Source organism: Glandiceps talaboti, chromosome 10 (assembly GCF_964340395.1).
Source record: "Glandiceps talaboti chromosome 10, keGlaTala1.1, whole genome shotgun sequence".
Lineage (NCBI taxonomy): Eukaryota > Metazoa > Hemichordata > Enteropneusta > Spengelidae > Glandiceps > Glandiceps talaboti.
In genome coordinates, this window is record NC_135558.1 from 17,340 (window position 1) to 34,799 (window position 17,460).

At 35.9% G+C, this 17,460-nt stretch overlaps 2 protein-coding genes across 2 annotated transcripts in view; one reads left to right on the forward strand and one right to left on the reverse strand.

Annotated features, from left to right (window-relative positions):
* Positions 1-3,127: 3,127 nt before the first annotated feature.
* LOC144441216 (uncharacterized) lies at positions 3,128-10,387 on the reverse strand. Its single transcript, XM_078130775.1, has 9 exons — positions 10,358-10,387; positions 9,878-10,067; positions 9,281-9,463; positions 8,703-8,815; positions 7,502-7,711; positions 7,099-7,207; positions 6,384-6,479; positions 4,831-4,873; positions 3,128-4,493 (listed from the first exon to the last, which is right to left on the reverse strand). Exons 1-9 carry the CDS (start codon positions 10,385-10,387, stop codon positions 3,128-3,130), a joined length of 2,340 nt encoding a protein of 779 aa, XP_077986901.1.
* Positions 10,388-12,495: 2,108 nt separating this feature from the next.
* Positions 12,496-17,460, forward strand: part of LOC144441217 (uncharacterized) — a 36,267-nt gene continuing 31,302 nt past the window's right edge. The window contains 3 exon segments of the mRNA XM_078130776.1: positions 12,496-12,686; positions 13,372-14,712; positions 16,595-16,636. Coding sequence (XP_077986902.1) covers positions 12,552-12,686; positions 13,372-14,712; positions 16,595-16,636 — 1,518 coding nt within the window. The 5' untranslated portion in view covers positions 12,496-12,551.

Sequence of the window (17,460 nt, forward strand, 5' to 3'; positions counted from 1 at the left end):
CAATATACGTTATCGTTTGGCTGCTCCTATTGGCGTAGTCTTGCTGCCAGGCAATTTCACATACATTTTATGAATGCTTATTCACTTGTCTATTAATCCCTGTTATCTTTGTGAAATACACCACCATTTGGTTGTTGCTATGGGCATGGTCATGGTTGCTAGGGATATTTGAATACATTTTTTGAATGTTTACTCACCTACCAGATGATACTTATCTGACCAAAATATACTGCCCATTTGGATGTTGCTAAGGGCGTGGTCATAGTTGCTAGGGCCAATTGTGTCAGAAAATCTGCAGAATAACACTTCAAGAAACATCTCACCATTTCAGTCTCATTGATCAAATACTTTTTGACCAAAATTACACGTAATGTCTAGTAGTTTTGGAATTAAAGATTTTGGACCAAAAAGACACAATTTTAGCCCTAATTTGCATATTACTGATGGAATCATTATGTTATGAACAAATCTTAATTTATTACCCCTAAGAACGTTCCCACCAAATTTCAGGCCAACCTGCCCAGTAGTTTTGGAGTTCAAGTTTTTTGACCAAAATTCACATTTTTTTTACCCAAAACACACATTTCTGATGCGATCACTTTCATTTGAACAATTTCCCATCTAGAGACCTAAAGTAACATGACCACCAAATATCAAAGTAATCAGTCCAGCAGTTTTTGACTTTAAGTTGTTTACACACACACACACACACACACACACACACACACACACAGACACAGACACACACACACAGACACAGACACACACACACACACACACACACACACACACACACACTTAGCAATGACTATAGCACTACTGAACCTTATCAGTTGTGCTGACAACAAAATGATTTGGAATGATAATTACAAATATACTGGAATAAATATAACTGTTGCAAATAAATCATTAATTAATAAAAAATATATATACAATTGTCAATGGCATTTTTTCGTGATTATACTGTCTTGAAATTTTTTTCAAATTACACAGTTTAGTGTTGCATATTATACATGAAGACATTGTGTGTGTGTGTGTGTGTGTGTGTGTGTGTGTGTGTGTGACAACAGATGTTTTTAAAGAACAAAGTGATTGTCATTTGACTAACTATGAACCAACCTAACACAGAAGCCATATATTTGGTATGTGGACTATGCCTCATTTCAAGGTTACATTTTGTTTGCACCATGACTTTTGAACTTTACCACATAATTATAACCTTGCATATAAGTTGGTGTAATACCTTTGCATTATCATTTCAGATCATTTCTACAACAAATATTTCATGGACAAACCTCTCAATATTATTGCTCATCCACTGGTGCTCATGCATCATAGGCCTATAGGGTCCTGTTATTATATAATTATGGCCCAAAACAGCAAATTTCACACAAAAAATATATACGTGTTCCAATAATTTTGAAAACACTGATTATGTGCTCATTTGCATACAGGCATGTAAAAATGTTTCAGTATTGCACTGCAGTGCTAATACCAATAGTTTGCATGTGCACCAGTGCAAATAACCTCTGGTGCATATGTGATAATTTCAAATATGGGGTTTGACTTACCAAAAAACATTACAATAACCAGATTTAAACTGAATGTCTCCTCTAACGGGAAAACCATAGATTTTTGGGCCTACACACATTGTTGGAATGCAAAATTCTGAACTATACCCATAATACATGACGTACCACTTAATTGGAGAATTAATGATACGAAATTCTATGAAATTAAAGCTTACATAGTCAACATATTGCCTAATTATCAAAAAATCAGTAATTATGCCAATTAACCATTTAGCTTATAAGTTACATCATCAAGGTTTAAATGAAGCATGCACGTCTTTACCATCAATGCATGTACTAAATTATCATAAAAATTTAAAGCTTGATATTGTGTAAGTACCAAAATGATGATTTATGCAAATTACAAATCAATTAAAAATAGCGCCAATGGCATTGCAGCACAACTGTACAGCTTTAAAAATGTTTTTCCACATGGTGAGCCATACTAGGTATGTGTTCATTTGCTGAATGACTATCCAGTTGCCTATCCAACCCTGTTGTTATCTTTGCAATATGTGCAATCCCTTGGCTGTTGCTATGGGCATGGTCATGTTGCTAGACATATTGCATACATTCTTTGAATGTTCACTTGTCTATTAAGCCCTATTGTTATCCTTGCAATATACATGACCATTTGGCTGTGCTATGGGCGTGGTCTTTTTGCTAGGCACAGTTACATACATTTTTTGAATGTTTATTCATTTGTCTATTAATCCCTGTTATCTTTGTGAAATACACCACCGTTTGGCTGTTGCTATGGGCGTGGTCATGGTAGCTAGGGGTATTTCCATACATTTTTTTGAATATTTACTCACTTGTCTACCAGATGGTGTTGTTATTCAACCAAAATATACTGCCATTTGGTTGTTGTTAAGGTGTGGCTATGGTTGCTACGGCCAATTGTGCCAAAATGTTTTGAAGAAAATCTGTAGAATAACACTTCTAGAAACAGCTCACCAAGTTTTTTGAGATATACATTTTTGACCAAAATTCCCATTTTTACACCTAATTTGCATATCATTGATGAAATCATTATATGCTTAATATTTCTTCATCTATTCACCCCCAGATGCACCCCATTAAATTTCAGCCCAATGTTCAGTAGTTTTGGAATTAAAGATTTTTGACCAAAAAAGATGCATTTATTGCCCTAATTTGCATATCACTGATGGCATCATCATGTTATGAACATTTCTTAATCTAAACACACTTAAGAATGTTCCCACTAAATTTTAGACCAATCTGCCTGGTAATTTTTAAGTTTAAGTTTTTTGACCAAAAATCTAATCTTTTTTACCCAAATCACACACCAGTGGTAAGATAATTTTGATTTGAACAATTTCGGAACTAGACACCCAAGGCAATACACCCATTAAATATCATGGCAATCGGTCTAGTGGTTTTTGACTTTTTAAGTTGTTTACACACACACACACACACACACACACACACATCCACACAGACACTTTGACATGACTATAGCACTACTGAACCTTATCAGTTCAGTTGTGCTAAAAATCAGTGACTGTAAGAACTGAAGCTAAAAGTCTACCAATCTATATTTCAGTCACATTTGTGGTAACAACTACTGGAACTTCTGTTTCAGGTGATGCTTTGGTAAATGTTCTGGTCTTCTTTGATGTCCTGATATTCTTCATTCCTGTTGGAGATTTTAACTTGGTGAGATCAGCTGGTGCTCTCGCTGATGCTTCTTCTTGGGGTGTATCACATTGATCCGACACTGGACGTGATTTAGGTTTACTAGACTTCCTTTTACGTTTATCAGCTGCCTCCTCTGACTGACCATTCTGATTCACTTCTGTATGTTTATTTTTCTGTGAAGGTCTTGGTGTACTGGGAATCGGTGGTGGGGCTGCTGTGTCATCTAGAAGATTAGAATCTGACTGTGATCTTTTGAGCGTACGCTGCATAAACTCATACCCATCCTCATCAATATCTTCATAATTATGTCGTCGTCGTTGTTGTTGGAGTTTTTGTTCCACTCCTACTTTTGTTTTGTCCCTGTTACCTTTCACATCAATATCAAGGTAACTGTGTACACAATGAAGATTTATAGTTCCAGGTGGAGGTGCTGGTAGTCGTCTGTTGATCAGCCATTCAGGCATTTGCTGTACAATTTCTGCTGATTTGATATCCAGTGAAGGACTCAAGGATAACTTTGCAATAAGGTTATCATAGGAAGCTGATCGTGCTAATCTTGGTGATAGAGCAGCTGGTTCTACAGTTGTTTCATCTTCTTCAAGTTCAAGGTATGGTGGTGGCCCTGTTCTCCGCATTCCCTTTTGAGATGAAATTTTAATTTGTGAATACTCAACACTTCCTGTATCTGCAGCTGCAGCCTCTATAAATGTCTGCTCACTAACATTCTCTTTAATCTGAAATCTTTTTGGTAGACTTTGTGTAAGTGATGATGGTGAGCTTACAAATGCTTCATTTTCATATGCTGTTGATCTCAAACTTGGGCTTGGTTTGAGCAAAGGTGTATTTTCATAACTAATCCGAGGTGGCTGATGCGCATTCTCATAAGTAGATGGTGGTGATACCATGTCTTCATATGGATTTGTTGAAAATCTTTTCTGTTTTGCAGTTGTTTTCTTTGTAGAAATCTGCTCTCTCTTGGGAATCTCTGCAGGCTTTGTCTGGGACATCCTTCTGGCGATATCTTCAGCAGTTTCTGGCCCTACAGTCTCATATTCCTGTTTAAACTCACCAGACATTGACCACCAGGTTTCGTCCTCTCGACTACTTGTATGTAAATTAGACTGTGACATGTCTAAGTATGCCCCCTTCTCATCCTTAGGATGACAAAATTCAGACTTGGATCTGATTAATTGTTGTGAATGCTCTACTGGCTGCTGTTCTGACTGGGATCTTTGTAATTTCCTAGCTTCTGAGGCTGGTCTGCAAAATGGAAATCAATTTAGACATGAAAAACAGTTGTCTCAAAGAGCTTTAGAAATGTTTGGTGGAGAATAAAAGAATGTTTTACTGAGGAGATAACACTATTAAAAATAAGAACCTTGGATTAAATCACTGGCCTTTAAACAGAGATGGGTAATAAAGGTGACAAACTTTTGAACTAAGCTGTAAATGTATATCAATTGCTATAATTAAACAAACAGTATTAAGGGTAATATTGATGAACTTTGGAATAATGCTGTATGGTCATAGTAATTTATATAATTAAACAAAACAGGTAATGAAGATGATGTTAGTAAACTTCAAAACAAAAACTTACAACATGTATCCAGCACCATCACGATCTTCTGGGGCCGACTCATCTGAAAAAAAACACCCAGATCAGATGTAAATGGATTGCCTTCTGTAAGGGCCGAAAGCCTTTATAGTATTGTCCCTACATACTTCTTAGAATGCCAATTCTAAGCAGCTATCATATGATACACCCCTGAAATAGCAAATTATCAATGCCAAACTATATGAAATTTGAGGCTTGCATACTTCAGCTAATGCCTATCACTAATTATGTAAATCACACATAACAAGTCTTTATAGAACACAGACACTGAAGGTCAAGGTTAAAGTATCCAATGCTAGCTTGCATCTGATAATATGGGAGTAGACACTTGAATGGAGTTTCTGTGTACATGTATAAGTTTTTGAGTTATGCAGTAAATATTGATTTTAACTACAAATATGGCCACTATTCGGTCATATTTACAGATATCAAAAAAGAAATTCATGTGCATATGTCCCACATGATATGTCACCTTTGTGTCATGTTTGAAAGAAAATGGATATTCCTTTTCTGAGAAAAGACATACATGTATTATGTACGGATGGACAGACTGATGAACAGAGCCCCATTATAATAATCCACACTTTGGGAGACTAATTATGATATTATTAATTGTGTTAACATCATTCAAACTAAACTAAAATTGTTAGACTTTTTTCTGTTTACTTTGTTACATGTACAAGTCGTTGTAGGCCTTATATTCAAGTTTGAGCTCTGGAAATGTGTTAATGATATACAAATTAATATGTAAATGAGACTGCCCCTCTATTTTTCAAATTTGTAGGCAACCCCATCATTCAAAGTATCATTGTGGCTAACTGCCATTGAGGTATGTACAAATCTAGTACAGTGTACTACTGCTAGTACCATCTCTTGGAAAGAGCGCCATCAGTGTTTAGAAAGAGAAAATGTTAAAACAAATCCATTATTACTCGGGGAAGTCAACCACCTATGTGAGGGAAATATAGATTTTGTCTGCCATGGTCAAATTTCCATATATCACAAAACAATGTTACATGCATATGTACCATAAATCATGTCAGCTTTGTGCTAATTTTGCATTACTGGGACAAGCCATTAGCCAAGCAAGTGGACTTGTTATCAAAGAGTACCAATATTTACACATGTGATGATGGGCTCTTACATAACACAAGTAAACAGCTGTAAAAGTGTAGTTCACAGCGCAAGATCATTTTTAAGGAGTGAGTCAATTGAGGCAAACCTTATCTCCGTCTTATATCAGTTGTTATCAATTTATTAGGCTATTATAAGTAACGCTACAAACAGCTTTAGAGATGCAAACAACTTTTATGACACCCGTTTTCGCCAGGCAAGCCCGCGGGTTTGTTGCACTTGGACCGCTAATGGTTTGCGACTGTCATGGAAAGAAATTGGATATTGCATCTCTGCGAAATGAAACACATGGATGGATGGACAGAGCCCACTATGGTAGTCCCCCTTTGGAGCACTAAAAATAAGCAAAAAATACATCTGATTGTTGGTTTGTTGTTAGGTAAGCAATAATGAAAGTGTACCTGTGCTTGGTTGTTTGGTAAGTGGTGGTCTTTTTCTCGCAGTACTTCTAGTACTAGGAACATCTATACTGGCAGACACTGCAGCTCCCTCCATAGCTAAATATAACAAAGATCAAAAAGTTCATTCTCTTTTCACTGCAAAATTCTGTATACTCCACAAATGTCAAGGTATGTTCAGCCACCTACTTCACTTGGAAGATGTTGTATTCATTTATTAAAAACATATTGATAAATTGTTAATTTTTTTAATGTAGCAAATGCCAACCAAGTGTTTGTTTTAATGTGAATGAAATACATAATTATAAGTTCAGAAGTACATGTAGAGTGTAAACAATAAAGTCCTTATCACATTCACGTTACCTAAATTCTTGACAGAAACTCAACAACTAATTTTCTCTGTGCCTGCAATATCACATGCATAACACATACATGTAATTCATAACACATGCAGTCCTATGGGCACGCATGAGAATGTGTCAGCCTTCTTGTTCTATTTTGACCCTGTACCTGATACTACAGTGTCAATAGAACAAGAAGGTCAGCGCATTCTCAAGTGTGCCCATAGGACTGCATGTGCTATGTGTGGAGTGAAAATCTTGGTGTTTACCAAAAAATCAAATATGACACAGGTCATAAAATGCTATTTCCACTACCAAGCATTTAATTTGTAACAGATATTGTCAAACTTGTGTAAACTGAGGAAACACTGAGTTACCTTTTTGTGAAGGTAATAATCCAAATGTTGCAAGTCGTAAACAATCATACTCTTCAGTAATTTCATCAATTTCTTTCCTCCCATCTTTTTTGCTTCCTGAAGATGATTGCTGAATTAGCAAGAAATAATTATATTATCACACACATATCACACACAATTTGGTTAGGAATTTAGCATGTTTATCCAGTATGAAAAGCAATTCTTTGAAAGAATCTTTCTTCTTTGAAATTCTTGACATACCAACAATCAACTCCCTTTTTTATGTTTGCCTTATTTCTTGTTATAAATGTATGTGAGTTGGAGGTCTGAAAATGCAATAAACATATGATCATTACATTACATTACATTACATTACATTACATTACAAGTCAAATTATGGAAAAAAACCATAATTTTCACTTACCCCTTGTCTTTGATTTGGGGAAGAATTGGTTGTATAATTGTCAATCAAATCATACATGGCATTGTCCTGATCTTTTTGAGTACAAAAAGTGTATTCTCCTTCCCCCATTGGTGAACATCTACCCGCTTCAAATGTAAATCTGCCATCATCAGAACTTTCAAATGAACGGATACATTTCAATGGCCACTGACCAATCAAAGATCTAGATAGCTAACAGAAAACAAAAATGGATACATTTCAATGGCAACTGACCAATCAAAGATCTAGATAGCTTACAGAAAACAAAAATGGATACATTTCAATGGCAACTGACCAATCTATGATCAAGAAAGAATGAGCTCATATGGAAAGAAAATATGACAAAAATATTCTAGTCTTATCCATTACTGTAATTTCAAAACAACTTGAAGATCATTAATTCATTTACTAATTTTACAGGGTCACAATTGATTTCAAGGCAAGATCACATTCCCTTGGTCTTGCATATGAAAAGAGAAAATGGAAAATTATAATGAAGATTATACATGTCCTTGTGGAAAAGCTGATGAGACACTTGAACACTTTCTTTCTACATGTGAAGCCATTCTAGACAATGACAGATCTTAATGAAAGGAACAGAAGAACTCTCACTAAACAATGGAGAATTGAACTTGTATCAAGATTTGAAACATGGGAAAGAACTACTTATAACTATATTTATCTATAGGAGATAGTACAAAACATTAAAATGAGTCTATAAGTAAATAGATAGATAAACTTATCAAACAATACCTTATTGATGCAACTGAAAACAGAAAAGATTTTCTAAAAGTAATATAGAATAGTTCTGAAGGTTAGATCTTCTGGCTATTAACATTTGAAACAGAAATCCCCCCCCCCCTCTCTCTCTCTCTTCTTACCTCCCTTTAGTTTGTTTGTACTTATTTGTTTGATTCTGTGTGTGATTATACTACCAGGGGTAGTCATATCTTCTCTAATTTTTAATAGTGTATATATTTTAATTTTCTGTTAGTGCTGCTCCTAACATGCTTGGTGAGCCCTGGTACAAAAGGGAAGCAATAAATAAATAAATAAATAAATAAATAAATAAATAAATAAATAAATAAATAAATAAATAAATAAATAAATAAATAAATAAATAAATATAAATAAATAAATAAATAAATAAATACTTAGTCCGTACTGGGTAGTTTCAACTCACCTGCAAAGCACATGTAATACCCCAAGGTGATATATGCAATAAGCAATTGCTTCCAAAACTTCCTATTCTCCTGTGCTCATCAGAATCTACAGCTTTGACAATAAAGCATGACCCTACAGAGATAAAAAAAAATACAGTATATGTACAGTACATTATTGGAGATTCAAGGATGTATGATTTTTATCACTTTCAATTCAAATATATTCTACATTCCCCAGTAGTAGATGTTTTGTTTAATCTACAAATTTGGAATAAAATCAGTCACTGAAAAACCACACATTGCTTAGTTGGCCATTATTTGGGTGCAAAACTTTAGTAGTTCTTTAGTGTAGTTCTAAGAATGTCCTAAAAAGCTTACAACACATTGTTAATTATTTTGTATTAGGACATCTATGAACTGACTCTTAGCTCACCAGTGACTGGATCCAAAAGTTCGCTCTTTACCTTATTCAAGGAATGGGATTCAGAATTTGACTAGTATTGTTTTACAAATATAAAAGAACTCGCACAACATAAATACCATACTTAGATCAACACAAAACTCATACAACTGAAAAGTAACAATGTATACACTATACCTGGAAGATCATGTCGTAATGTAGTTTGCATTTGTAAATAGAAAACCCATGTATCCATTGTACTCTGGCCATCTGCATTCAGTTGATACTTTTCTTGGTCAGTTGTAACTGCAAATATGTACTCTTTGCCCTTCACAGGGAAACATTTCTCTACTTTATAGTGTGGCCATAGTTTGGTTATACCTAGAAGTAGCAAAGACACATGATAATGAGGATTCTGGAACATGTACAATAGTGTAACAGAAAAAAAACAATGGGATAATGCCAATGGTATTGTAGTATTCCATGTTTGGGAATAGCATGAAAATATAACCCATGTGACTTCTCTACATGTCTGAAGGTTACCATGTAGCCGACTTCCAATGTTACGTACTGTAGCCTTGTGTATTATATGATACTAAACATCCACGACCGAAATCTGGTCGTACGACCGGTCGTGTAGCGTAGGCATTGAAAACAGTGGTTCATTTTGGGCCGCATATGATCTTTTAGATTTATAAACATTCACTAGTGTTTTTGGAAGGAGTTGAAAATGAGGCGAGTTGAAAATGGGGCGAGTTGAAATTGGGGGCGAGTTGAACCTTTAAGTAGTGGTACCTTTAAGTTTACTTCCATCCTGTGCTGTTGTAGGTTTTTTCTCGTAGAACGCAAGGACACTGTACTCTCGCGTTTCATCGCGTTCCTTGCGTAATATGAAATAAAACTTTTTCCATGATGAAGTTGACTTTTTCCTTAGCAAATTCTTTTTGCTGTCGGAATTTGAAATATTACACTTTTCTAACCATCCCTGTAAAATAAAATAAAAACGCTTGTAAACTAGCGAGAATGACAGCTCTGTCCTTGCAGAATAACAATTGCGACATTGATCTGGGGCATTGACAAAACCAAGCCCAGCTGACTTGCATCAATTTGATGATCGCATTTAACGAATATGTACATTCGAACTTACTTTACTTAATGACAGAAAAGAAAGTTGAAATGCTGTCCCCGCCATTTAAATTAAATGTCAATAATGTTACATCATAACTATCTACTATCACACATTGGGAAAGGACAAAAATAAATCAAAACACTCACCTCATAAACGACTGCATTGACTTCCGCCATGTTGAACATGAAAATGTATCCTCAACTCTGTCAAAAAAGTAAACGTACCGGTTCATAATGTAACCTGCACACGATTATACTTCACGATAGTATCTTACTTCTGACCCAATTGGGATATAAATTGATTGTAAAAATACTTTCACTTCGGTAAAAGAGCATGTACATGATTTATAGTTAGTTTTTGTTCAAGATAATACCACTTAAGTTCAAACTTATTTTTCCAAAATTTAAAGCTACATAAGTTGAGGGCGTACGTGCTTCTCCAACCGTGCAACCGTTAACCGTGAAGGTGAGTCGAGTGTGGGGTTGATTATGGAGCAAATGTTCACTTGTAGTTGTAGTTTAGTACACTTATTGCACGACAATCGACCCAACGAACTCTTGCAATGGAAGACCACTGTGTGTTGTGGGTCGTGACGGTTTATGTGCTCAAAAGTTAATCGCGTTCAGTGTCATAGATATGGAAACGGGTCAATTGGACCCCTAACCAAATGAACCCTCGCCGAGTGTAGGGACTATGCCTGAGGCAAGGAAATGTATCAATTCTCGTCAAGGAACACGGACATGACGGAGGAAAACGTATGGCTAGGCTGTGTTTGGCGTTCGAAATGAAGTTATTACAGATCACGTGGCATTTAAATTTTAAATGACACCGTGGATGTACGATGTACTAGGAGAGATCTCCCCTAATACTAAGTTGAATACATCCATGATGGCACCAACCACCGGCTATATGCAACATTATATCATGGCTCTCCCCTAATAGTATACATCCATGATTATATCTAATATCGATGTAACAGTATGGACTCGATTGTGATATTGTCCTGTTCAAACACCGTCCATGTTAGTGGAGGGTTTATGAACTGTCCTGCAAAAACTTGCACAACAAACCCATTCCAAGCATGCAAAGAGAAAAAAACTTGTGTGCTAATAACAAAAAATATCAGGCCCAGCAGTCAAATATTAGCAATTGATTGACCATCTACTTATTTCATATCTCTTTGACAACAAAAATCTATGGTAGCTAAAAGTGGATGGCCAAGAATCTCGATATCAGAATTTTTCATAATTTCAAAGCACCCACTCAATTGAAGGGGGTGCCATTTTCGTTTCTGGAGAGTCATTGGTTGTGTCAGTCACACTTTTCAGACAGCCCTATAATATAGTTTGCCGACTGATATCAACTCCAGAGTCATCCATGTTTTCAGAATTGTCAGATTATCATGGTCAAGCACTGACATAAAAGATCAGATAGAACAATGTACTATATCTTTGTTCTAACATTATTATTGTTTTGCTAGTATTGAGAGTGCTGGTGATCACAATGTTCTGTGTGTCACAACGCTTGCAAAGTTGTCAACATTTTTACAAAAGCAAAGTGCACTGAAATCACAAAATATCATTTCATTGTCGTTCAAATTTATGATAAACTTTTTGATATCTTTCAGTTGATGCTTTTACAAAATTACATGCTATTTTCAATGAAATATTGACCTTTTTCAACAAAAGTAAGAAACATATCTGAGTAAAGAAGTGTAGATATCAAACTGCTTGTTTTTATGTGTCCAGACATAATAATGGTTCAATGGAGGCAGAGTTATGTTGGCTATTTCAATATATGAACCACAGTCCATGTCAAACTGACATCCCACAAATGCAATTTTGACAGTTCTCTCAGCTGATTGGGTCAGCAGTTTTTGACTGTGCCACCAGCTGATTGAGTCAGCAGTTTTTGACTGTGCCACAAGCTGATTGGGTCAGTGGTTACTGCTTCCATTCACACAATCACTCATGACTATGCTCATGAAGAGAAAAATTGTAGCAGTTTGATTGATCACTGGTGTGTGAAGTGATGTTTATTGTACCATAGACCCTCCATGTGATTGTACATATCTGAAAATCTAAAATACACCAGCTATTAAAGAGATAGTGTGCATGACTGCCTTGACAAATACACACTGTCACAAGAGAATGTTTATTTACATGTGGCTTGCTAACTTCTTAAGGATTTAAACATTAATACTTTTTGTTTAGACCCTAACAGGTGAAGGTGCAATTTGGATTCCATCAATGGAAGACTTTTTTTTCAAACTTTTTTAGTGATAATACATGGTATATCCCTCACAGTGTGTACATCTTAGTGAAAATTTGAAATACAGCCATGAGTAACAAACCAAATTCAGGCCTTCCTGATGGATGGATAATCTGTGTATCCCAACGGAGAAATCCAGATCAACGTTATTATTTCAATGTAAACACAGGTGAAAGGAGCTGGAGACATCCGGTCACTAAAGAGGTAAAATACAAATGCTCACAAGTGTTGTTTACCATTTATTTTGCCTACAATATCAGCTCACTGATAATTTTGTGAATATGCCATATTTGGGTTATCAAAAAGATGAAGGGTTGTATAGTTTGGCTACTAGGGGCGTTATCCATTGACATGACAATTTCCTATCATGCCCAAGGAATTGATCAAGGCATATTTTAATTCCCCTTTAAAGTGGATGCCACTCCAGGAAATGAAAGCATTGACTGTTTATAGGAAGGTAGTAAGCACTTAAAAGTCATGAATATTTATTCTACATCTAATACATATGCATGCATGTATATAACTCTCATGAGACACTGTAGGATCACTGCTAACACAGTCAAAGAAAATGAATGTGAAACAAATTTCAATGTAGTGTTTCTTGGCCATTGCCCAAAATTTATGTAGTGTGAAATCAAGAAATAGCTCTCCAGAACTAAACGTTTATGAAAATGCCTTTTTTCCCTAAACTGGTATTGAATTCCCCTTCTGGGTATTTTTTTTTTGGTAGCACCTCTTAGCCAGCCTAATTACTGTATTTTTATTGTATATTGCATACCATAACTTTTTTATGTATATAGGTGATAAATTGGAATTTAAATGAATGTAACTTAATTTTCATACAATATGTTCGAGTTTTGTTTATATAGTTTATTTTGTCACATTACAGAAGACAGGGAAGAAAAGATCTTTTCCAGCATCAGCATCACAGAGGAGTTCTGATGTAGTGTCAAACTCAGACAGGGTTGTCACCACTTCAGTTAACTCTTTGCTTTATGGTGGAGACACACCCTCTAATGTATCTGTTGACCGTATTACTTCTTGGTTGAAAGGTGTACAGGATGTTGAAAAGGATGATGTCAGAGAAACTCAACATGTTAAAAACCCTGAAAATTTCAAACGTAAATGTATTTCTTCGCCTCCTAAACCCAGTTCAGCTGGAAAGAAACGTAAACAGTCATCTGAACAAAGCTGTAGTGGCAGTTCTGATCCACTGTCGTTGTTTAGTCCTAACTCTGCTGAAAGATTTGTAAGTCCTACCAGATCTCCTTTGAAAGCTAAGAAGAAGCCCAGTTCTCGTTCAAGTCCTTCTCCGAAGGGTTTGACATCATTGCCATCTGTGCCATTAAAAAATGTAAAAGAAAAGGCCGATAAAGAAGTTGGCATTAGAAACATATCGTCTAAACAGCTCACAGGTACAGAAATATCCACAGGTAAACAAATATTCACAAAGAAAGTTAAAACAGCGATCTCCAAAGTGTCACAAACTCCTGTTGGAAAACAAAATGTTGAAAACAGCTCTTGTGTAGGTTATACTTCTCGCAAACTTGAAGCATCAACACGAAAGTGGAGGAAACAGCAGCGGGCCCAAGAAAGAAATAAAGAGAGAAAAAATAGTCCTAGGATACAGAATCCTATAGTTATAAACAAGACTGTGAAGCATATACAGAAGGATAGTGACACTGACAATTGTAATACAAAAGTGGCAGGCGAGATGAAGCAGGGTAAATGCAATATGAGAAAGAAAGAACATGACATACAGACAGGCAGATTAGCACTAACACAAGTATCAAAGATAGAATTAGTTACACATGCGAGAAAAGTAGCAGCAGCAACACCTTCACCAAGAAATACCAGAAGTAGTTCATCAAGTGATGTCATCACATCAACAATGGTAAGTTGTGATAATAAACCAAAACCAACATCCACCCAACAGACTAGCAGGTTTGCAATCCCTGCTGATAGAACAACACAAATATTACCAGGCGGTACACACCAACAAGTCCGTTTGGATTTCCATGTCCAGTCAGATGGCAACATCAGTTCAGTCCTTTGTAGACAAGAGGGTACTTCCAGTGTGTCCAGCCAAGAACATATGGATGTGACAGTTGGAGATTACATGCCTGTAGGTTATTTCAGAAATGATGTGAACTATACCAGTGACACTGATGAAGTGGTTGCCATGGAAGTAGATCCTCCTGATGAGAAAGCACAAATTGTGACAGCAGAGGTGAACAATTAATTTTTTATTAGCACAACTGAACTTAGGTTCAGTAAAGCTATAGGCATGGTGAAATGTGTGTGTGTGTGTGTGTGTGTGTGTGTGTTAAACTCAAAAACTACCAGACCGATTGCCTTTGTATTTGGTGGGGACATTACGTTTGACTTGTAGATCAAAAAATTTTCAAATGAAAATGATTGATGTGCGTTTTGGGTAAAAGAGATGTGATTTTTGGTCAAAAAGCTTAAAGTCCAAAATTACTGGGTAGCTTGGCCGGGAATTTGGTTGCAACAGTCTTGGTGTTGTGTAGATTGAGAATTGTTCATGACGTGGTGATTCCTTCAGTGAGCTGCAAATTAGGTCTAAAAATGTGTCTTTTTTGGTTAGTTCTAAAATTATTGAGGAGATTCGGCTGAAAGTTGGTAGGAGAACCATTAGGGGTGTTTAGTTTATGAATTGTTCATGATGTGATGATCCCATCAGTAATATGCAAATTAGGTCTAAAAATATGTCTTTTTTGTCAAAATTTATCATTCGAAAACTACTGAGCAGATTAGGATGAAATTTTAATGGGGATGCCTATGGAGATGTGTACTGGAAGGTGTATTCACAAATGATCATCCCATCAGTGATATGCAAAATCTAAAAATTTCAATTTTGGTAAAAAACTTGGATCTTGAAAACTACACAATAAATGGGCTGAAACTTGGTGGAAATGTTTATGGAGGTGTTATTCTGTTGTTCAAAACGTTTTGACACAACTGACCCTAGCAACCATGGCCATGCCCTTAGCAACAGTGAAATGATGAGATGCATATTACAAAGATCACAAGGATGGGTAGCTAAGTGACTAAAGGGTTAAAAAAAAAAAGTATGTAAATATGCCTAGCAACAATACCACATCCATAGCAACAGCCAAATGATGGGGTTTATTTTGCAAAGATGCGGACTTGGAAGGGTAACCAAGTGAATAAAGATTCCAAAAATGTATGCAAATATGCCTAGTAACAAGACCATGCCCATAGCAACAGCCAAATGGTGGTATATATTTCAAAGATAACAACAGCCATGGGTATAATATGCCTAGCAACAAGACCATGGCAATAGCAACAGACAAATACAGTTGTGCTACAATGCCATCAGAGCTATTTCTTAATCTACTTGTACATCAGATTTCTGGTTCACAAAGAAACCAGTGCACAGCCAGTGAGTACAGGTTTTGTAACACATTACATACATTTTTTGGAAGGCATGAACAGCAAGACTATCCCATTTTTTGTGTGATTTAAGTTTATTCTTGCTGCCTGTACATGTACATGTACATTCATCAGGGGTGAACAAATCATTTTGTGAACTGGTGGTCACCGGACCAGTGCCTTAAAAGATCCAGTGGTCCTGCTGAAAAAATTAGTGGTCCCAGGTCCCGCTAATGTGAAACATTCTTACCTATGAATCTGTATATTCAGATGACTTTTTAACATAGTTATTAACAGTAAGGTACTGGTCCAACGGACCAGACAAGGTAAAATTTGAGTGGTCCGCCCAAAAAAATCGCTAGTCCCGGACCCAGGACCAGTGGATTTGTTCACCCCTGATTCATCATTGTTTAACAGTAGTTATCATTCTTTGTGTACATTGTATGGAGTCCTTTGTGTATTTCATTACTGGAAATTATGGACAAAATTGGAATTTAATGGTCTTGGCAAACTCAGTTACATGTAAAGTTTTCTTGACCTTGAAAGATTGTCATGGCTTGTCTCGAAAACGATTACATGCACCAGACTTGTAAACCTTACATTATGTATATTAAATGAGTTTTCAAAGCTTGATATTTTAGTGTATGATAATAACAAGTAACTTAATATTCCTGTTTTCTTTTTTGTAATGTCAGCTACAAGAAATACGAGAGAACATCAAGATAAGTCCCCAACAGGTGAGTGAAAACATATCTACAAATATCAAATTTATACTGCTTTCCATCTTTCACTGAAAATAAACAACAATGGCAGATTAAATATTGGGAAGCTAACACATACAACAAACTAAAACTATTATTGCAAAATGATTATATAAGCCATCATTGTTGATGAGATTATACTCATAATAACATGGCATCTCTGATAACAAGGTTCTCTCAAGTGGCAGCACATATATCCCCATAACCTGGGCTCTGCCATCACCATCTATTAGTGCAACAATAATTATGGTTTTAGTATACATGTATATGTCTATTTGTTTGCCAATAGCAGATTTTCTGTAGTGATGTGCCGTTAACCTGCAATGGGCACTACCCAGAGGGGGCTTATACATTTCCATTATACATGTCCATCCATGTATGCATTCACCCTCATATCTCTGGCATGCATTAACTGATTTAACCAAATCTGCCACAAAGGTAACTTACTTTGTGAGACATATGCATATCACTTTGTTTTATGAGTGAATAGTAGCCATATTTGTTGTTAATTTTCACAATTTGCATCATAACTTTGGCAGTATAATGTGTAGGGCCAACACCATATTGTCAAATATTATCATAACTTTGTCAGTATAATGTGTAGGGCCAACACCATATTGCATCATAACTTTGTCAGTATAATGTGTAGGGCCAACACCATATTGTCAAATATGATCATAACTTTGGCAGTACAATGTGTAGGGCCAACACCATATTGTCAAATATGATCATAACTTTGGCAGTACAATGTGTAGGGCCAACACCATATTGTCAAATATGATCATAACTTTGGCAGTACA

Bases quoted from the DNA above. Each gene is read 5' to 3' on its own strand.
- LOC144441216 (XM_078130775.1), bottom strand. From the start codon at position 10,387: ATGGCGGAAGTCAATGCAGTCGTTTATGAG. The intron at 7,208-7,501 runs GTAAGTGAAAAT...TTGCTAATTCAG, and splicing joins CCCCAAATCAAAGACAAGGG to CAATCATCTTCAGGAAGCAA. The intron at 4,494-4,830 runs GTAAGTTTTTGT...TCCATTTTGCAG, and splicing joins GATGGTGCTGGATACATGTT to ACCAGCCTCAGAAGCTAGGA.